Raw genomic sequence first — 22,891 nt, 5'->3', positions numbered from 1 at the left:
TTCATTTCTTTTTATCCTTTCCTATGAATTCTAAGGAAAAATGATAAATTACATCGTTTCAATTAATAATAAAGCCCATAATAGCCTTACTTTTTTAAGATAAAGTAATTTAATTAAGGTGTCATTATTGACAAGCAAGTAAGTATTATCCAACCAAATATCGAGGCCACTGTTTTCAACGGTACTCCTTACATGTAAAACAGCTTTTTATATAATTGCTTTATATAAATCAATAAGGTGTTTTTACAAACTAAACGTTTTCATAAATATTTTAGATCAAGATGTCGAAACGTTCGGCCGAAGAAAGCGGCAATGGCAGCAGCCAGCCGCCTATCAAGAAAGTTCACTTTGAACCACACTTGATCGGCCCCGTTTCAACTCTGGAAGAAATGGACATAAAAGTCCTTCAATTCCAGAATAAAAAGCTAGCCCAGGTGATTATCGAATGCTCTTGACATAAAAACTCGCATAACTCAAGGTTTTCGATGTGTAAGCTATTTCAAATTGCTTAAACAAGCTATTAATGATCAGCTGTTGTCAATAGCCTTGTTGTGTTTGTAAGCATCAACACAATTTGTAATTTATGTTTTCATGATATTTAGTACACATTTGCAGTGAAATACTCAACATTCATTTATGTATAATAATAGACTTATGAAGTAAACATGAAATATGTAGTAGACATAAGTATAATTAATGCCTGAATATACTTGTTGTGGATAGTGTTAGTGAGAACAATTTTTATGTTAAATAATTTCAGAGAATAGAGCAACGTCACAGGTGTGAGGCTGAGTTGCGAGCCAGAATAGAACAGTTGGAAAAACGACAAACTCAGGATGATGCTGTGTTGTGCGTTGTTAACCGTTACTGGAATCTATTAAATGAAGACATAAGAGTATTATTACAGCGTTTTGATGCAGAGACTGCAGATGAATCAGAAAACAAAAGTATATAGCTTTATTTAATTAAATTTTGTATAGATATAGGTACTTTTAGTTAATAATTATTTACATCATTTATACATGAAATATATTAAAAAAAATCCTTAATTAAGATGCTGATTTGAGTTTAATGTATTTTCAAATCCAATGTTATTAATATGTTTATTGTTATTTATAAACATTGTAGAAAAGGATAACTGAAAAATAATTATCTTTTAGATGAAAATGAAGCAACTACATCATTTCTCATGCAGCTTTCGACGTGGGATAAAGAAGAACTAGACGCCCAATTGGCTAATAGAGTTCAAGTTAGCAAACGGGCTGTAGCTAAAGTGCTTCAGGCTTTTGATAGATTACAACAGAGGAATGATAAAATTTGGAGAGCTATTAAGGGTGAAGGGGAAGGTTAGTAATCTACATCTATACTAATCCATTACCACTATTTCGTGTTTTCTCTCCATACAAACCTTCCTCATGCCTAAACAAAAACATTAAAAAACGATTTGAGTTTTACTCTTAGCAACACATTTGGAGATTCATTTTTAATATATTTTTTTTAGATTATAAAGCAGAAGAGTCTCAAGCACAGCTTAATAGTATTATATTTCTAATATCAATTATTATAAGTTTGATCCTTTCTTTCAAAATGGGATTATCATAGCCCTGATTATCATAGTTTGTTATTTATTTGAATTATTCTTGTCATTTATTAAACATGTTAAAAAATTAATAGCAACATAATATTTTGTTTTAATAGCAACATATCTTGTTTTCATTACAATATTTTTATTTCTCAAAATATTTATCTATTACAGAAGGTACACCAGCGCCATCCCTGGATGAAGTCATTCGAGCCACAAATGAGGAAGTAACTGCAGAGAATAGGCGCTTACAGGCTCTGTGCACGACGTTACATGAGAGCCATCATGCCATGACATTACGGGTAGCACAGTTGCAGGATGCCGTGAATAGCAGGGACACTGAGAACGCGGAATTGAAGAATCAAATTGACGACTTACAGTATGAGTTAATGAAGGTATATTATATCATTATAATAACTTTATTTGGTTTTTTCATAGTGTTCATTATCTTAAATGTCATAATATAAATTATTAAGGCATTATTATTGTAAACTTACACACTTATAACTTACAGGGTAGGATTTAATTGAACCTTATTTGTGTTTTGATTATGTGAATATTATGCATTTCATATCTGTCATTTTAGTGTTTTTGGTATCATTGAAAATAATATACATATCAGATAATTAACTCAAAATTTCTTTCTAATATTTACTTAATTCTAATTACGACACAACAGACTTCTTATCATAATTTGGAGATTAACAACGTAATATATTACAGGTGCGATCCCGTAACGACAAACTAGAGAATCACTTAGCGGAAGCTATCGAGAAGCTCAAGAGCTACCACCAATCTGGTAACACTACAACAAACTGTGCGCCCACACCGCACACGGCTGTAGCGAACGCTAAACTAGAGGATATAGCCGCTGAGCTTGAGGAACAAAGGGAACTGGCTAACAATCGGTTAGCCGAACTAGATAGATTGCATCGACAACACAGGGACACGCTGAAGGAACTTGAGAAGCTTAAAATGGATGTGAGTAATCGTTGTATATTTAGTAAGTGTTGTTTGATGTATGAATTTGTATAAAAACTACTCTTTGCAAGCTGTTTGAAACTTCTCAAAGAAATATTAGGAACCATTTTTACATTGGTATGAGGTTTAGTATAAAAATTATGCTAACCCTTTAATTAATAATTTTCATTTCAGAGGATTGTTTGATTATAATAATAATAAAGATAATTTATATATTACAATAATCAGCTGTAATTAAATTTTAATATCAATATCATTCTTACCAATGAATAATAATATCAATGCATATTTGTTATTGCTTGTAGTAATATTTCATTTTTAAATTCCAGGCATATTAAATAATTTATGTATTTTGATATAATTATAGATTCGCCAATTACCAGAATCAGTGATAGTGGAAACAACAGAGTATAAATGCCTGCAGAGTCAGTTTTCCGTGCTCTATAATGAATCTATGCAAATGAAAACGGCACTTGACGAAACCAGGATGCAATTGCAGAATGCTAAGAATTTACACATGAGGCAAATTGAAATTATGGAGGTGAGAAAATCTTGGTAGTCATAGAGTAAGGGTAAAAACTAGGACATATTTTAACAGTTACGAACTTTTACTGTATTGTACAGTTTCATGTGTTTTTGAAATATTTTTTCTGAATAATGTTTAACAACCTGTCGTATGACATCTCTAAATTCAATATATACGCTATTCGAAATAATATTGTTACGATGATGTCTTGTATAGCAGTATAACTTCTACTCCATATAAATGATGGCGCAAGGCGACAGATATACTGTAATTTTTCCGCACTGGAAACAATACTGCCTTAAGACATCATGGTAACCCCCAGGTCACTATTACAGCAACTTTTATTTATGTTTATATTGCAGAGTGAAGAATTAGCAAGACAAAAAGCGCTCAGATCTGAAATGATACAACTAGAAGACGTGCTCGGCCAGCTAAGGAAAGAGTATGAAATGTTACGCATTGAGTTTGAGCAGAATCTCGCGGCGAACGAACAAACGGGACCGATAAATAGAGAAATGAGGCATTTGATCACTTCGCTGCAAAATCATAATCAGCAACTGAAAGGAGAGGTGCATAGGTATAAGCGGAAATATAAAGATACTAGTCAGGAGCTTAATAAGGTAGGTTAGGTACATATAGTAACAGTAGTAAGCCTGATAAAAAAGATGGTTAAAAAACACTTTAATAAGATTTTTGTATTGACACCAATCTTGATAAGTGTAAAAAGTTTGAATTAAATCTGTCTGATTAAAGTCTGAAAGAGTCTATTTCATACAGACATACGGTTGGAGCTAATATAACCATCTTCACTTATACTTTAGTAATGTAAAAATAACTTTTTTTTTTAAATTGGTTGGTATTAACTATTATTGCACATGTAATCATATTAGAAATTCATAAACTTATTACTATAGCTCCGTAAAGAAATGGAGGAGGCGTCATCGCGCGGTGGGAATGCTCCAGAACAACCTGACGAGAAACCACTTGCCGTTAAGAAGGAGGAACCTGATCCAGAGGTATTTACTTACTTAATATCCTAAGGCCCCTAGGTGGGGCAAAGGGCGTCGACAGTACATCGCCATGTATTCCGATTTTTCAGAAATTTAGAAGAATTTAGAAAATCGGGATATAATCTAAATGGAGAGGTATTTGATATATTATTTATTGCATTATTAGTCTAGTAGCAATCGGCGCTTTAGTGCCGAAAACTATTCCACCTACATTTTTTCATGTGATCTTGTTCAAATTGACAAATGCATGTCGACCATGCCATACCCATCTATACTAATATAATAAAGCTGAAGAGTTTGTTTGTTTGTTTATTTGAACACGCTAATCTCAGCAACTACTGGACCTATTTGAAAAATTATTTCGGTGTTAGATAGCCCATTTAACGAGGATGGCTATAGGCTATACATATATCATCGCGATGAGACCAACAAGAGCAACGCGGGTGAAACCGCGGGGCACAGCTAGTATTGTATAAATCAGGATAAAAATTTGTTATTTTTCAAGTATTTTTGTTAAATATTTTTGAAGTGAAAACTTCTTTAGCGGCCTTGGGTATAAAATCTTAAACTCGCGTCAGGACACGTGGCCTGATCGCAAAAGCGTAAGACGGATGTTTTTTTTTTTAAGCCCTTATATTCCATGCGTAAGGCGGATACCATTCCAAAATATCAAACATGCTGAACGTTAATAATCAAGTTTTCACTTCTGCCGGCACTCCCGGAGTGCAACCCGTCTTTATTTTTGTTGTGTGCAGAGCGAGGAGGGCGCGAGCAGCGGCGGCGACAACAAGCACGCGCTGGGCAAGGAGCCCGGCCGCGCCAGGATACACGAGCAGGACCTCGCCATCAAGGACCTCAAGCAGCAGCTCAAGTGCGTCCACTGGCTTGGCCTTGTACATTTTACTATTTTTAGCCAAGAGCAGTGGTGGCTCAGTGGTGAGACCTCGGACTTCGAATCGATAAGTCCGGGGTTCGAGACCAGGCGAGCGCGCAGGAAATAAATTGTTTTTTCAATTTATCTGCGCATGTTTCACATCACCACTGCTCGAACGGTGAAGGAAAACATCGTGAGGAAACCGACATGTCGAAGAATTAAAAAGTTCGACGACATGTGTCATCCGCCAACACGCACTTGGCCAGCGTGGTATACCCTTATACCCTTATAGGTGTCCCAGCAGTGGGAACGTATATGGGCTGATAAACGCTGAACGTATATGATGATGATGATGATCCAATATGATTATAACTAATCGAAAAATAAATCCTTCATTATACCTAACTTGATATGGTGTAAAAAATATGTATGCGTGTACTAGAGTACACACGTAAGAAGTGAAACTTCTTTATGACCTTAAAAATGTCACGAGTATGGCGAAACGCAAAAATGTCACGCGTACGGCGTAACGCAAAAATGTTACACAAAATTTTTGTCCAACCCCGATAAAGAAGTTTCACTTCAATAATAATGCTCATGTGTTGAGTTGAAATAATTAAAATGGAGCAATTATCACTGACTGATTCATAGAAAACACCATATTATGTTGTTACTTATATAAAGATTCTGAAAATATGCTGTACAGACATACACAGTTAAATTCATATGCAATTTTGAAACACATATGTTTTGTATTTTTATTTTTTTTAAATGTGATAGGAGACAAGTAAAATTCCTGATAATATCTGTATTGGATATATTTTTAATTGCAATAAATACAGGAAGGCAGTAAACGAGCAAAAAGAACTGAAACTATTGTTGGACATGTATAAAGGAGTGAGCAAAGAGCAGAGGGACAAAGTGCAATTAATGGCCGCTGAGAGGAAAGCGCGCCAAGAGTTGGAGGACCATAGACAGAAAGCCAAAATGGCGCAGGTATATAAAACGTTAAGACATTTAATTTCTATGAATGACCTCAATAATTTATAATGCATGCAATTTTTGTAATGCAGTAACTGTAAAATATGCCCAGTTATTTTTAAGGCATGATTTTGTGGCCTTATCCAGTTTCCATTTTTGTAAATTTATTCACAAAACAGACAAATCTATGTATAATGTGACAGACAGAAATCCTATAATATTGCAATATTTATTTGTTTATAAATTCAAATACAATCATTTACCAAAATTAAACATTTCTTTTGATTAAATCCCAAAACAATCGAAACTCTCACATTTTCACAGGAAAGTAAACGCGAGCGTCGCATGGCGGACGAAGACGCGTTGCGAAAAATCAAGCAATTAGAAGAACAAAAATACGAGTTACAGAAACAGTTGTCCTGTGCGAGGCCCAACGCTGACCCGTTGCATGGATTCGCGAGGCCCTTTGCCGGCTCTCAGGTATACAACAAAGTAATTACTTTATATATTAATACTTTAAATAATTATAAACGGTTCCACAGCTTGTGGATATGTTCTTTTTAGCTTATCGAAGGTTAAAATGGCTTATAGTGTACGAAAATATACAAAAAATTAAGCAATAAGGAATTATCAACAAGCTGTGGAACAGGCCTTTGTATTAACAAACTCAATATTGCCTTAAAATTCTGCTTAGATCAAGTTCAGATAAAATAAAATTCCTCCAATCATCCTTTTTTTTGTAGATTATAATTAATGTAAAAAAAAATCATACATTAATATATAATACATTATATATAATATAATACATTAATATAATAAGTATTTTGAAAGAAGGAGTGTAAATAAAAACCACATTTTTATTTTTTGGTTTACATTAAAATAGAAAGATTCTACATGACATTTCACCTATTTTTTTTTATTTCATTTCTACAATGACAGTTGCATTAAACACAATTTATATATTATACACAAAATAACTTCGTTATTATGCAAAAACTTTAACCCGCAGGAAGAAGAAGCACTTCTCAACGAGATGGAGGTCACCGGGCAAGCGTTTGAAGACATGCAAGAACAGAACTCTCGTCTTATCCAACAATTACGTGAAAAGGATGATGCCAACTTCAAACTCATGTCAGAGAGGATCAAGGCCAACTCGCTGCACAAACTGCTGAGGGAAGAGAAACAGCTGCTGCAGGAACAGGTATTTATTTAGATATGATGTTGCTTAGACTTCATATATAATTGCTTATTTTAGTTAAAAGTTTATTTTAGTTATTAACTTTAAGTATGGGCGTGTTTGATGTAAATTTTTTGGATATTTCCCGTTTTATTTTTAAAAAGTTATTTTTGTCATTTTACTCATTAGGTAAAGGGCTTTCGATATCAGTTTAAAGTTTTTTGATATCTGCAATAGTTACGGAATAATCGCCTGTGCACACTTAACGATTACACCATGTATACTGAATATTGTTGGTATTGTTGGTTATGGATATAAGATGGTAAATATGATGATGCTAGATGCTAGGCTAGATGATGTAAGTTTCTGCTTACACTACTGAAACTTAATATTATCATCATCATTAGTAAATATATTCACGTACGTGTGTGCGGGCGTGCGAATGCGCGCGTGTGCGTGCGTGCGGCAAGAGGTGATGCACGAGTATTAAATGTAATATATTGAGCTGTATGTACACGTGAGTGAGTGCACGAAACCGATGTGTGCGTATGGCAGCTGATAATGCATGAGTATGGTATTTAGCCATATATTAAGCTGATACGTGCGCACGTGCTATGTGTGTGTGATAAAAAAAGACGTGTGGCACTCGGGGACTGCCGCGGTAAAGCTATTGCATAGAATGCCTTCAAGCCACACCTCCGTGCCCGTCGGAGTGGGGAGCGTGAGGTTTTTTCGTTACCGTTTTTTTTCGTCGATGGGGCTGGTGTGTATTTGTATGTAACGAATGCGTGTGCAGGTGGTGACGCGCGACCAGCAGATCGAGTCGATGGGGCTGGTGGCGCGGCGGCTGGAGGAGAAGGAGCGGCTGCTGCAGGCCACGCTGTCGGCCGTGGAGAAGGAGCTGCTGCTGCGCCAGCAGGCCATGGAGATGCACAAGCGGAAGGCCATCGAGTCGGCGCAGTCGGCGGCTGATCTCAAGCTGCATCTCGGTACGGCTGTATGATTATAACTGTGATCTTATTTAGATTAGAGAGATATTCGGTGGAAATGACGTAATTTTATGAAAAGTTACTGTAAATATGTGAAATAGGCTTTCAGAGATATAATCAGCAAGTAGTGAAACTGTTCATAACTATACTCTGTCCATTGCCATTGTCATGCCTATGTAGGATTGTATTGTCTATTTTAAAATGTCAAACAAATAATTATTGTACTTCATGGACAGGCCCCGCCCACTTAGTGATGTCTACACAGAACTATTCAATGATGGGTCGATAGATTATAATAATCGATAGAAATACTCTGTAAAATATATCCGACGCAGAAAAACTCTTCTATTATGTTATGTAATTTAAACATAAAGACAACCAAATTATAAGATAGAAACCAATAAATAATAAAATATTAGTTTAGTTTTAACATAAAATGCATAGTTATGTGGTCTTATTATTACATATCTTATTAGTACATTTACGTTGTAATTATTATTTACGTACCTAATTCGATTTATGATAATATTTTGAATTTATAATTGGAATGGTATCACAATCGATAATCTTTTGGACATCACTTCTGGTATCACCCGTCGAGCTGTCAAAAGGCAATTCTTATAGTGGACAGACTATAACATTATTTTACTGCATTCACTTAATAATAATAACCATCGCCCCCGGTTGGCATATCTACAATAGATATCCCAACCGTGCAGTCAGTCACCCCGCAGGGCACCTTGTGGCGAGGTGTCGGGGAGTAGCGACCCCGCGGGAACCGAGCGCTCCCGGGGGAGGTCCCTGTCCTCACCTCTGGACTGTCCCAGTGGCAGTTCGGAGTGAACAATGACGAGGTTCAGGATCCCCCACCTCTGGCTTGCCTTTGTTGGCCGTCCAGAGTGGAGCCGCCAGAGCTATATGCTCGGGGGTGGAAGTGTCTAATGGCGTAATAGCGGGGAAACCCGCTCCGGGCCCTAAGGCCCGTGATGGTGAAACCGGTGCCGCACCTCTCTACACCCCTAGCCGTTCAGCTGATGTTGCCCCCTTGTTGCCATTCTCGGTAACCTTTTTGGGAGCCCATCGACCGAACTGGCGAGTCACCGTCTGCCATTATTTTCAATTTTTAATATTGAAAAGGCAGACGTCCATAGTCCCCATAGAACCAATATACCAGTCCATCTAACACCCCCTTCCATAACCCAGTTTTGTTCATTTCCATTTTTCTGCAATAGTCCTACATTGGCCGCGGACTGCCCAGGGCTGTATCTCTATAGTGCAGTCATGGGCAGGCTGCGGCTGGTGTCCCACAACACATTAAATTCTCTAAGGGCCTCTGCGTGTTGGAGGTGTCCCCACGTAAGCCTTCCAAAGGACCGGGTATCTTCCTTCTGGTGGTACCCGTGTATTATGGAGAGAGACATAATAATAATAATACGGGCATTTCTCCGCAACTCGACGTCAAGCGCCTATTTTGCGTGAGAGAGGGAGGTGGGGGAAACCAGCTAAAATTGAAACCACCCGAGCTCCTCCATGAAGCCAAGCAGCTTGTGAGGGCTGCCAAAGGCTTCGGGGAGGGACCCGGGAGACCCCAGGTGTCTTGCCCTGTACTCCGCAACCCCCTTACATTCCATGATGACGTGGGCTGCCGTTTCCTCGGTCTCCATGCATGCTCTGCATAGCGGACTGTCTGTGATCCCTAGATTGAAGAGATGTTTGTTAAAGGGGCCGTGCCCTGTGAGGGTCCCTGTTATTACTCGTAGTTGCACTCTACGTAGGTTGAGAAGCCGACGTGCAAGTCTCGAGTCAATGTCCGGTAGGGCTTCTCTGGCTTGCTTGCAGTCAGATCTGCATGACCATTCCGCTCTCTGAGCAGTGCTAGTGAGCTGGGTAATCATCATCCGGGTCCAGCTAGCAGGTAGCGGTATAATGGGAAAAGGTCCCATGACCGGTGTTTCAGATGCCCTTCTGGCTAGTATATCAGCAGCATCGTTTCCACGTGAGCTACTGTGTCCTTTTATCCATTGTAATACTAGGGAATTTCCCAGGTCACATACCTTAGTAAGGGCTAAGTGACACTCAAGGGTCAACCCTGAAGTGAATTCATGGCTTTTGATTGCCATGAGTGCTGCTTTACTATCCGATAAGATCCGAATCGAATAGTTTGTTACATTTCTTTTAATTATGGCCGAAGCTGCAAGTAGAAGTCCTAGGCATTCAGCCTGAAAGACTGTATTATGGGGTCCCAAGGGGTGCGAGATGTTAATGTTTAGGTCCTCAGAGAAGACCCCAGCACCCGTGCCATTTCCAGTCTTAGACCCGTCCGTGAAGATTAGTAGGTCTTCAACGCTGTTGTGTTCTGACGTGTATTCACGTAGCTGTATCTTATATTTCTTGTCAAAGATGAATTGTTTTGGGATCTTATCACTTATGGCAAGGAGTGAGGACTCCTTCTCAGCTGCCATAGTTAAGATCTTACTGTGTGCTGTAGGCACCATTCTCCATAGGTTTTGTGTCTTTAACCTTACAGCTGTCGCTAGAGCTTCTTGTCTTACAAAAAGATGTAGGGGTGGCAGGTCGAGCATTGCCTCAATCGCAGCAGTCGGTGTTGTGCTCATGCTGCCAGTGATTGCCAGACAGGCGAGTCTTTGAAATCTCTGCAGTTTGCTTATAGCCGCCGATTGTTGTGTCTTTGGCCACCAAACCACAGAGCCGTAAGATAGCATTGGTCTTATGACAGTTTTGTAGAGCCACATTGTGACTTTCGGGGAGAGCCCCCATCTATTACCAATCATTTTGTGGCACTGCCAGAAAGAAATGCTTGTTTTTTCGATCTTATTCTCAAGGTGTTTGTTCCAGTTGAGTTTATCGTCTAAGGTAATCCCGAGGTACTTAACCTCTTTCGATAACTGAAGTACGGAGCCAAATAGCTTTGGTAGCTGGTAGCTTCCTAGAAGGCGTCGGTTAGTGAATAGAACAAGTTCCGTCTTGCGCGGGTTCACTGAAAGGTCATATTTGTTGCACCAGCGCTCAACTATTGATAGAGCTCTCTGTGTAATTTCACAGACAACACTCGTGAACTTACCAGAGATAAGTATTACTAGGTCATCTGCATATCCAATGGTATGGAATTTGTTTTTGTTTAGTGTGCTGATCAAGTCGTTCACAACTAGGTTCCACAGGAGCGGTGAGAGAACTCCCCCTTGTGGGCAGCCTCTGGTGACCAGCACTTTCTTTGTTTTATCCTTGCTAAGTTGTATCTCTCTACTGCCTAGCATGTTTATAATCCATGAGACTACTGTGGGGTTAACCTCATGCTGTGATAGGGCATTTTGTATACTTGAGTAGTGTGTCTTATCGAAAGCTCCCTCAATGTCTACGAAAGTGCCCAAGCACATTGATTTTTCTTGTAGGGCTTCTTCTATTTTGGACACTACACAGTGTAAGGCCGAATCGGTAGATTTACCGTGGCTGTAAGCATGTTGGTTCCGATGTAATGGAATACGCACGAGGGCAGTATCCCTAATGTGTCTGTCACAGAGCCGTTCTAATGTTTTGAGTAAAAAGGATGTGAGGCTGATAGGTCTGTGGGCTTTCGCATCCGTGTAGTCTGTTTTCCCTGGTTTAGGAATGAAAATAACATCAACAGTCCTCCAGCTGGTCGGTATATAGCCGTGAGCGAGGCTGGATGTCAGAATGGCAGATAGGTGAGACGTGAGTATCGGCCCCCCCCATTGTAGTAAAGCCGGGTATATACCATCTGGACCAGGTGCCTTGTATGCTTGAAAGCTGTCGATTGCCCATTGTACTTTTTCCTTACTGACTATGAGCTCAGCAGTACTCCAGTTTTCCTCACATGGTGTGTGGGTTGCTGTGTCTTTCCTTTCATGTCGTTGTATGAATTTGCAGCCGGGGAAGTGTGTCTGCATCAGAACAGCTTCCGTCTCAGCTGGTGTTTTTGTAAGAGTGTTGTCGCATTTTTTGATCGATCCCAGCTTGGACGTATTGCAGCAGGAGATGACTTTGCGCACTCTGTTTGCTTGATTACAGGATTCAATGCCATCACAGAATTTCTTCCATCCTGCACTGCTTCTGAATCTTATTTGTCTTTTGTATTCAGCTTTGTTTACTTTGTAAGTGTTCCAATCGTGGTCGCAGTTAGTGTTCATTGCACGGTTCAGTGATCTTCTGACCAATTGTCTTTGTTTGGCAAGTTCCGGTCCCCACCAGGATTGCTGTTTGGCACCTGTTGCTTTCGTTACCCGCAGTGGGCAGGCAGTGTTATAGCTGGAAATAATATTTGTAGTTAGTTGCTCTGCCAGACGTTCTAAATCCTGTATAAGCATTATTCTGTCTGGAAAGCATGAATTCGCGAGGAGGTTTTCAAGATGGGCCCGATAGAGTGTCCTATCAGTTTTCCTGGGATTCCTTGTAGGAATGGGTGTAATAGTGTTAACCTGTAGGTTAAAACGTAGCCACCTGTGATCGGAGCAAGAAGCCTCCTTTGACACGTGCCAGTTGTTAATGCTATCTATGATGCCAGGGGTCGCCAGTGTGAGATCAATGATAGTTCTACATCGGCGAGTAACGAAGGTTGGTTCAGCACCTGTATTTACTAAATTAAGACTAGTTGTAAATAAGTATTCAACAAGGTCTCTGCCTCTGTTGTTACCTGTAGGCATCCCCCATAGGGGGTGGTGTGCATTGCAGTCTGTACCAGCGATAAGCTCCAGACCCTCTCCCGCGCAGTACTCCACCAGCCTGGCAAATTCTCGCGGTGGTGGGTCTTCGTCTGCCGGCATGTACGTCGAGGCGATCACAATGTTGGGCCTGTAGTTGTTATCCCCTAGTAGTAGGATGGCGCATACATCCCTAGAACAGAATTCTGTTAGTGGATGCACTTGTAGATTATTAGAGACATAAATACAGGATCTGGGTTTATTAGAACCTGTTATGGAAATAATCTTACCTCCGATGTTAGTGAGGCCGTTGATTTTGCCAGAGTTGCTTACCCACGGCTCTTGGATAAGCACAATGGCCGTAGTGGTTACCTCCAGCCATTTCCTGAGCTGAGCCGTAGCGCTCTGACTGTGCTGGAGGTTTGCCTGAAGAAAGTGGCATTCAGATGAGGGGTTCGCCATCATCAGATAGCATCCCCCCTTCTTCCTGACCAAGGGCCAAGCCACCGAACCTTCTGGTGTACTCATCACTGCTCTCCGAATCAGCCGACTCTAGGTCGCCCGAATCTACTGAGAGCAGGATGAGTTCATCGTCAGGCGTCACCTCCATAGGCGCATCAGTTGTGTCGCGCGATGTGGAGGGAGCTGTGGCTTGCTCCTCACTTTCTGTTGTTAAACTAGGCGGTATTGCAGCCTTGTTTAAGTCAGAATCCGACTTTGCAGACGTGGTCACGTTTTCCACCGTTGGTTTGTTCCATACGGGGGGCCGTTCGGTAAATTTACCCTTTGGCCCCTGGAACTTAATATAGACCGAGCCAAAGAAGAATCCTAGGCATCGGTTATGCTCCATGACCGTAGAGACCAAATCCTCCGGTATGCTGACGACAACAAACGTTTCCGCTTCCTGTACCTCAGCCCGAAGGAGCAACCAGCGGTGTACCTGCGCCCAGTCATTGTGGTACTGGAGTTGAAGGCCGACAACCTTCATATCCTTCCATACACCTGGGAGCAGGATGCCACAGCGCACTCTACGCGGCACGTCCGCAAGTCTTCTGACGCAGATTTTGTCACCAGAGGGCAGTGTAACCTTCTTGGTGGCTGCTTTGAGCCAATCCACCGTCCTCGCATCGTCGCACCATAGCTTAAGGACGCCCCCTTTAAACATGGGTTTGCCCTTAAATAGGATGCGAGCGTCTCCTTCCCTATAGTTCAATGCTTCCTGATGAAGCAAGGGTTGGAGTGATGCCAGGATGTGGTCGGCTTGTTCTTGGTTGAGGTGACCAGTTGGTGTGTCAGACGTTATCGCCACAATTAGATCACCTTTAACTGCATCCGCATAGCTCGCGGAATGGACTGCCCGGGACTCATTAAGGCATGGCTTCTTTTTCGCCCCTCTCGGTGATATAGTGTCATCGAGACGCGATCTTTTAGAGCCAGCATGGTCTCTCGAGCTTGTCTGAACGGGTTTTGAATGCCGATTTGGCCCTGGTCCGGAACCCGTAGCAGCGGCAGCTGAACCGCTCATAGCCGCGGGCACATGCGGATTTGGGCCGGTAGTTTTATCTACTTCAGATTGTAGTTTATCACGAGCCATTAATTTGCGTCGTCGTTTTCTGCTCAATCGGTTTTTTGTCGTTCCGTCGCTCGAGTTGGAGGTCCGCTTCCCTGATGGGTCGCTTTCCTGGTGTTTCCCAACTGGTGCATTCTTTGCTTTGCGACTCTGTTGGGGAACAACGGTCCAGTCCGAGGACAGATCACCACCGACCGATGACTGTGGGCGACACGACTCAGGCCCCGCAGGAGATTTCTCCCCTGCAGGGTCGAGGGTCCCCCGCAGCCCAACCTTCGGCGCAGTGGGGACAACCAAATTTGTAGGGGGGCGGGAGCATGATTGCTTCTCAGTCACACCCACTAACGGATTCCCTTCAACCAGTTCCATCGGGCCCATCAGGCATTCTGAGGTCCCTCCGTGCGCGGTCGTCGGTGCACCATCTGGTCGCGACTTTGACGCAGCAGCTTGTTCCGCTGTAGGATTTCGTAATGTTGTAGGGTGGCGGGAGTACGATTGCATCTCGGTCACACCCAAAGCCGGATTTCCTTCAACCAATTCCTTCGGTCCCGTCAGGTATTCTGAGGTCCCTCTGTTCATGGTCGTCGGTGCACCGGCTGGTCGCGACTTTGACGCAACAACTCGTTCCGCTGTCGGTTTTTGTGTTTTTTGGTTTGATGCGCTACTCAACTCGTTCACCACGTCAGCCGAGGCTTCAGTGTAGCTCGGCGGAGAAGCGCACGCCGAGCTGGCCAACTTTTTGGGTTTTCCCTTAGGATGGCCGTGTTTAGAACGAGGCCCCGCCTCAGCCGCAGGTCGGCAACACAAGCCCGGGGGTGGTCGCGTCACCTTGGCCGAAGCAGAGCCCCGCCCCAAATTTGCAGGCTTTGGTCCCTTGGGTTTCCCCGGGGGCCCAGCGCCTAAAGCACTGATAGTGTTTCTCGGTCCAGTAGTATTTGACACCGAGGAGGCCTGGGATCCCACCTCCTCAGTGACAGTTTCTTTAAGCAAGTTTTTGCCCCCCCCAGAATACGTGGGGCTGCCTGAGTTCGACTCAGGGAGGGATTCTCCACCCTTGGTGGTACCCTCCTGGGGTAGTTCATTTTTAAAACCTGCTTCCATTCTTCTCCTCCTCTCCCCTCCAGTTTGCAGTACGCCTGCCGGGATAAAACCCGCCAGCCGCTATCTGGGGCTGGGCCCTTTCGGCTCCACAGCGGCCTCATCGGCCCCAACCCCAGTACTAGGTGATGCTGCGCACATACCATCACCTAGGAGTATTATTTAGCAGCCCTCCGGCCAGTTGTCACTCGGTTGGCACCACCCGGAGGGCACGTGTAGGGCAAGCCTATTATAATTAGGTGGTTAAAACCTACGGACGCGAGTGACGCCGCCAAACCCCATTCACTTATACCGAAGCCAACTGGTTTATGTCGAAATCGAACTGCCCAGCCTGATCACCGATTTGTTCCGTTGAGCCGTTTTTAATGGTGTTTTTAATTCATTCGCAGCCCTGTTACAATAATAAGAAACGCTATTTAACGCCACAAACGAAAAATAATTATAGTACATTAAAAGAAGATATTTTTAATATATAATTCATTGGAAACTGTTTTTGTATAATAAGGAGATTTTTATGTTGAGTTTTCGAGTTCAAAAAAAAATTACATTAGAAATATTATTTTTTTTTTGGGATATCAATTCAGACGCACATCATTATATCTAATAGGAGATCGTTTTTTTATTGTAACATATTCAAATACAGAGTATCAATTCGAGGAAATAATATTTTTAAATATATATATTTTTATTTTCTATTTTAGAAAAATACCATGCACAAATGAAAGAAGCACAGCAAGTGGTGGCCGAGAAGACGAGTGCATTAGAAGCGGAAGCTTATAAAACAAAAAGACTACACGTAAGTACATTATGTATTTAATCTAATTTCCGTGTCTTCGCCTCGCTGCGGCCGTGTAAATTTTTGAAGTGAAAACTTCTTTAGCGGCGTTGGATATAAAATCTTAAACTCGCGTCAGAACACGTGGCCTGATCGAAAAAGCGTAAGACGGATTTTTTTTAGCCCTTATATTCCATGCGTAAGACGGATACCATTCCAAATTATTAAACATGCTGAACGTTAATAATCAAGTTTTCACTTCTGCCGGCACTCCCGGAGTGCAACCGGTCTTTTTTTTCTTTTAAAAAATTCTCATTTAAATGCTATCAAACTATATGAAACATCTGTCCAACTATCAGGAGGAGCTAGCGATCCTGCGTCGCAAGGCGGAGCGCATGAAGAAGATGGAGCAGGCCGGCAGCAGCATGGACGAGGTGCTGCTGGAGGAGATCCGCGAGTACAAGGAGACCCTCACCTGCCCCTCCTGCAAGGTATACCCACTTAGCTTGGATCTGTTGCGATCATTACCCAATGACTCTATTATACTAGTAGACGCGGCATACGCCAACATGATTGCACTGAAAAACAGCGTAATTAATACATACCTACTTACTAACGCACTATATGGCCCTATACTCCGTCCGATCGCTCCGAGAAAGGGAAACAACATGGATGTCAACATACGCCTTATTAGAAAGAAATGAATATAAAATCTGACTAAATCTAAAAGAACGTCCAGCCACGACGCTGAATGGTGCGTGACTAAGTAAAACTCGGGTACTTAGCTGAGTTTTTTTTTGCCAAAATAGAGAGCGGGTAACGTATCTAAAGCTTTTTATATATCATAGTCATTACCAAACAAAATGTTTTCACTGCAGGTTCCGTTTACCTCTTATTTGCAGACAGTTTATTGACCAGCCATGGTTATTGCAGTCATAATATGAATTTGCCAGTCAGTTCAATTCGCGGCGTAAACTGTCTGGAAATAAGGGCTCATGATACGGCCCCAGAGCATATATGCAAGTTTCCGACATTGGGGCTGTAAAACCGTCGAGGAGGAATTCCTCCTTCCTTTTTCCACAGATCTACTTCTGATAAGAAAAGCATATACTAGATGTGCTAATGTTTGCGGATCTACCTCACCGGTCCGGTTAACACCGAGGTTTTGGCCCCATCTCACTACGAATTTCCGGTCAGTACACATATAGTGACCTAAAATTTGAAGTGAGTTGGGGACGAACCCATACAACAGCATGGATCTGGACAAGACAAGAACCCACGCGACGTTGTGTTTTTCTTCTGACTTACTGCACTGGGCCGACCAACTTCGCTTATAATTTTTTATCAGGGCATTTGTATATTACTTTATATATGACTAATATTTTAAAGCTGAAGAGTTTGTTTGTTTGATTTAAAAAATTAATTTGGTTTTAGATAGCCCATTTATCGAGGAACGCTATAGGCTATATATCATCACGCTAAGACCAATAGGAGAAATGCGGGTATCCGCGGAGCACAGCTATTCCTTGATAAAGATTTTTTTAAATCACACAAATTCCCATTTTAAATGCATTTACAATATGATTTTTTACTGACCGGTTGGTTTGGTTGGTAGTGACCCTACCTTCCAAGCTAGAGGTTGTGGGTTCGATTCCCACCCGGGGCAAATATTTGTGTGATGAACATAGATGTTTGCTCTGTCTGAGTGTTAATTTTGTCTATAAGTATTTATTTAAAATTATATATGTTGTTATGTTTATCAGCCATCTGGTTTCCATAACACAAGCGAAAGCTTAGTATGGGATCAGATCGTGCCGTGTGCGAAAATTGTCCTGAAATATTTATACCCATTGAGCCCCGAACGGCCCGATAGGTCCACGACACAATAGATTTTCTATTGTGTCTGTGATTCCGGGGCCTGAGTTATTAATATTTAATATCACACAATTTGCAGGTGAAACGCAAAGACGCAGTACTCACAAAGTGTTTCCACGTGTTCTGCTGGGACTGTCTGCGCACGCGCTATGAAACGAGACAACGGAAGTGTCCTAAATGTAACGCGGCTTTCGGAGCTAATGACTACCATAGACTTTACTTATCCACTTAAATATCAATAAAATATATTGAGGGAACTAATGATAAAAAGGTTACATATTGTAACTCAAATGTTCACGTTTGTAACTCTGGTTGCAATTCGGACATCTTGATTTTGAGGTTAGAAAAATATACACGTTGTTAAACTGTCGAATCAATTTCTTAAAGTTTATAATATGATGATTAGGTGTCTAGATTTTGTTGTTACTAATCTGACGAGGTTAGGTGATTATTAAAAATCTCTAAATATACTAGTTAGTCTCCATGACTTTACCTATAAAATATTTGGTATAACTTATACCTTTTTCTCACCATACAGAATGTACGTTTTTGTTTTCACAAGAACAAAATAGCCTCATCATGGTTTTACGTTACAAAAATCCTAAAATAATTTAAAAATAATGGAGATAATTCTAGTAATTTCATGAAAAAATATCTAAACACCTACTAGACTGATATTCACTAATTGGTGTTGGTAATTTAAAGGTAATATAAATTTTACTAGAAACAACATTATATTTAAATAATTTAAAGGATCCGTGACTAAATAACATCGCGACAGTAGTATATATAATAAATATTTCTTTAATAAATTTTTTCTATTGTTATTTGTGAAAGTCGTAACGATTTTGGATAAATTTCAAAATGGCGGCAGATCTTTCTGGAAAATGCCAGTTAGAATACAAAAACCGCGTCTTAGATAATAACAGAACATTAACTCTGTACGAAACAGGTCTTGTATTAATATACCTTTATTAAAACTAATATTTAATTTATTATTAATAAGAGCGTTATTAATCATACCACCGGAATAATATTTGTTGCAATACACGGTTATTATAATTTTATCGAATTTGATTTTTTAATCTAGAACTTATGAATAATAATCGGGAGCGAGATCTGTCCATTTTTTAAATGACAGTTTAAAAATATTCCTTAAACTTTAAACCTGATGTAAATAATGATTTTGTATTATTTTTTAGATTTGTAAATATTTTGCACTAAAGTCACAACTTTTAAAGATTTACCGTTGTAAATAAAAGTTAACTTGCAAAAATGTTCACATTGTGATAAACCAATCTGTTAATACCATGTTTTTCAATATGTGTTGAAAAATGATTGATTTCGGTTTCCCGAATAGTTTATATAATCTATATTCTTGTTTTAATTATCTAGCTAAATATTTACTTTCATAAGGCCAGGAATTAATAAGCGTTAACTATTAAAAATAACACTAAAACATACTATAAGCTACACACATTACAAAAAGAAAATCTTTATTTTAAAATTACACACTTGAATCTTTGTTTTGTATTTTCTTGTTCTCGTCTTGAATATTATGCCTCTTTGAATAAAATGCGATATAAACGTCACTTCAAATTTTATTCCTAAATGCATAGTAAGCTAAAAGTTTGTATTGATGTAGCGAAAAACAGAGAAAACGAATGATCTCATATAAGCTTGTTTCTATACCAAGCTAAAGTATGCGAAATTCGCTAAACGACACAACATTGATCGGATTATATATAAATTTGACAAGGGTCGTTAAACAACACTTTTTTTAACCGTGAAGTTGGAAAAGCATTGCTTAAATTTTGCAATTTTATCTGAAAACTACGAATTTGTTAAAAGTTAAAAGCGCGCATACAACAAATGGTACTTCAATACCATGATTTGATAACCTGTTATATTTAGACAATTTTCTATGTTATATATGAGTATTTATACCTATTTAAAACCCATGTAAAGTATAGAAAAGCTTATTAATTATAAAAAAAAAGATTCATTGATTTGTTAAAGTTTTTCAAACGTCATTTAGCGATCATAGTTGATAAGATTTTACTAGTATTCAACGGAACGTGGTAAATTGTTCATTCCTTAATTTATAGTGAATTTTCCATGTATTTAAATATAAATTAAAGCGAACATAATGTAAGAATTTATAATGCATTTTGCGACTCTTTATCGCCTACGTTTGTATTGTTGTATATTGAGGATAACATGAAATCGAACAAGTTTAGTATTTAGATTTAGTCTTTGTTAGTCGTAAGTGATAAGGTGAGATTAACTGCTGTACTATGGACTTGGTTTGTCCTGTTACTATGAAAATGTTAAATCATTTGTATCGATTATACTTTTTTATTTTTTGTTAATCGATTGTCCTGGCGTTATGTCTTGGTATTGTTCACTACATAGGCAAAAAATAAAAAAATGATTCAGCTTATATTATATTTTGTGAAAATTGTAAAAAATAACATTAACTCGGGTCGGAAATTATAATATTCAAATAAAAATTATTTGAAATCAACCTCATAGTACACTAGTTACATTGTAGATAGACAAATAGCTTGCAGCCCTCTGACTGATGTATTTATACACTTTAGGTTTTAAATTCTATGTCCATTAAAACTAAGGTAACTTACACATTTTCAATGCTATTAGAAGTCGCTACGATAAAAAATTGATGAAATGTTAACCCTATTTATTTATTGACTAGCTAACAAATGGACTTTAAATTTTTAAATTATATTCGTACATAAATGCTAAAGGAAGAGTACCACTGTTCTTAGATATCGTACTTCAATCGAAAAGTCGGGGATTCGCTATCAGACGACTGTGCAATAAATTGATTTTTTTTAAATTTATCTTCATCAGTTATCAACATCGTTATTTTTCGAAATGGTGACGAAAAACATCGTCTGGAAACTAATCCTCCGGCAGTCCAAGAAAGTTTAATCGATCTGATCGATGTATTTCTTAAAATGATCACGAATAACGTGTTCATTATAAGAAACACAATTCTAATTCAACAACAATTCTTTATTCATGCATTGAACTATATGTACTATGTTTTTGTGCACTTCTAATATATTATGTACTTATAATGTCAAAAGAAGTAAAACTAATGCGTATATTTTGTAATAATTTTACTTGTTTTAAATTACCCAAAGTCCCTTTGTTAGTGGGTCACAATTTACTGTTTTATCAGTATTGTAGTCTACTCTTTCAACATTGTTAATAAAACATTAAACGCTATTAACAAGCTATTTATGTAGATATATTATTATGTAATATGTTACATAGATCAATCATTATGTATTAAGCTTCACAACGTATTTGTAAATATTTGTAACATGTCAAACATTCAGATCGATATTCGAAAGGGATTCTGATAAACTGTGACTGGTTCATTAAATATGCATAAGGCTGCGAAAATTAAATAATATAACCATCTATCTATGTAATGTTTATTAAATGGAGTATCAAATAAATGTTCTCAAAAAGAGCTGTTGTTTTACTTAACCCTATCATAAGCGATGATTTTCCTTAGTTATTATCAGAATGAACGAATTTTTAATTAATGATCATGCTAATTGGTACCCTATCCCTAATTTACAATAATTTTGAATTTCTGAACAAATAAACTTACTTTCCTAACTAAACTGTACTACATACTACTGTATAAAATTTACACATGTCCATGAATACATTTTTGCTCTAGGAAGCCGCAAAACAGGCATTTCAATTTTGTATCTGTTCCTACTTCCTTGTCGGTTGAGTAGAGCTTTGTAAGAATTATTAAAATAGTCCAGTACCTATGTCCTGCAATTTGCGCGAAACGTGAAAACGCGAATTAAACACCTCTGATGCGCGAATTAAACACGGGTAAAACCTGATTGGACATTAAGCAATACGTTTGGAGAGCCAGGACAACCCCTCCTAGGATTGATAGCGCCTAAAAATCTGCTCAATGAAACCCTAAACTTTTAAATAGTCCGTAGTCCTTGATCCAACGTCCATAATGTTGGCTAACTTGTACATATAGTTGATGTACATGTAAAATATAATAAATTATACCTTTACTGCCTTTTACCAATAAATGCAAGCAGGAATAAGATGATTAGAGTTATTGTACGAAAAAAGTAAACGAAGTAGGTACTGATGGTATTGTAAATATACCTACCACTAAAGTAGTAAACTCTCGGCTGGCGCAGATATTGCGAAGCGCATGCCCGCGAATACCACAGGCGAATACGCGATATGGAGAAGCGCAGCGCAACGCATTTTTCATTGTCAAACTATTATCGACATTGTTCTTATTAAAATTAAATTCATAAAAGCGCAGCGCGACACACTCATCGTGATTCGTTTTACAATTTTCGAGAGATATAGTACGTGTACATTCGCGAATAAAATGCTGGATTGGGACATGTTATTGATTACATTACTTGTAAAAGTATAACAGGAAATAAATAAGAGTAGAGAAAAGAAAAAACAGAACATTTTGGGTTGACGAAATTTCAGTGCCGCGCGAGCGTGTCGGTGGCGCGGGCGCTTCCAGCGGCCGAAAGCGGGTGCGCGCGGAGTAGTGCGTCTCGCGCGCCGTTCACATGTGCCGCTTCGATATTTCTCGGGAATGGAATCGGGTTGTTATTTGATTTTGAATATTATTTCAATGAGGACAATGTCAATAATAGTTTGACAATGAAAAAAAATGCGCTGCGCTGCGCTTTGCCATATTTGCGCCAGCCCTTTTAATTCGTAACAAAACTGTCAT

At 39.4% G+C, this 22,891-nt stretch overlaps 2 protein-coding genes across 3 annotated transcripts in view; one reads left to right on the top strand and one right to left on the bottom strand.

Annotated features, from left to right (window-relative positions):
• Bre1 (E3 ubiquitin-protein ligase Bre1) overlaps positions 1 to 21,619 on the top strand; it is a 21,686-nt gene extending 67 nt beyond the window's left edge. Inside the window, exons 1-17 of one of the 2 annotated variants that reach the window (XM_090105021.1) lie at positions 1 to 138; positions 276 to 434; positions 761 to 947; positions 1,161 to 1,346; positions 1,757 to 1,977; positions 2,306 to 2,563; positions 2,931 to 3,104; positions 3,452 to 3,709; positions 4,004 to 4,105; positions 4,855 to 4,970; positions 5,816 to 5,969; positions 6,279 to 6,434; positions 6,964 to 7,155; positions 7,928 to 8,120; positions 16,166 to 16,260; positions 16,599 to 16,730; positions 18,194 to 21,619. The exon at positions 1 to 138 is cut by the window's left edge and continues 67 nt beyond it. In XM_090105021.1, the coding sequence (XP_089961147.1) occupies positions 282 to 434; positions 761 to 947; positions 1,161 to 1,346; positions 1,757 to 1,977; positions 2,306 to 2,563; positions 2,931 to 3,104; positions 3,452 to 3,709; positions 4,004 to 4,105; positions 4,855 to 4,970; positions 5,816 to 5,969; positions 6,279 to 6,434; positions 6,964 to 7,155; positions 7,928 to 8,120; positions 16,166 to 16,260; positions 16,599 to 16,730; positions 18,194 to 18,346 (2,730 nt within the window). In that variant the 5' untranslated portion in view covers positions 1 to 138; positions 276 to 281 and the 3' untranslated portion in view covers positions 18,347 to 21,619. Of the gene's footprint in view, positions 139 to 275; positions 435 to 760; positions 948 to 1,160; positions 1,347 to 1,756; positions 1,978 to 2,305; positions 2,564 to 2,930; positions 3,105 to 3,451; positions 3,710 to 4,003; positions 4,106 to 4,854; positions 4,971 to 5,815; positions 5,970 to 6,278; positions 6,447 to 6,963; positions 7,156 to 7,927; positions 8,121 to 16,165; positions 16,261 to 16,598; positions 16,731 to 18,193 lie in introns of both variants that reach the window. The other variant, XM_090105019.1, reaches the window with a different exon arrangement.
• On the bottom strand, positions 13,231 to 14,799 carry LOC149906072 (uncharacterized). Its single transcript, XM_090105576.1, has one exon. It carries the CDS (start codon positions 14,742 to 14,744, stop codon positions 13,239 to 13,241), a length of 1,506 nt encoding a protein of 501 aa, XP_089961702.1. The 5' UTR covers positions 14,745 to 14,799; the 3' UTR covers positions 13,231 to 13,238.
• Positions 21,620 to 22,891: the final 1,272 nt, after the last annotated feature.

The sequence above is a fragment of the Colias eurytheme genome, chromosome 9, assembly GCF_061535395.1.
Source record: "Colias eurytheme isolate Ceu_HAF_F1 chromosome 9, ilColEury1 Martin Lab GWU primary, whole genome shotgun sequence".
Lineage (NCBI taxonomy): Eukaryota > Metazoa > Arthropoda > Insecta > Lepidoptera > Pieridae > Colias > Colias eurytheme.
The sequence above is the reverse complement of the archived record's forward strand: the minus strand, read 5'-3'. Positions and strand labels throughout refer to the sequence as shown.

Excerpts from the sequence above, each read along its gene's own strand:
- LOC149906072 (XM_090105576.1), bottom strand. The coding sequence starts at position 14,744 with ATGGGCCCGATGGAACTGGTTGAAGGGAATCCGTTAGTGGGTGTGACT.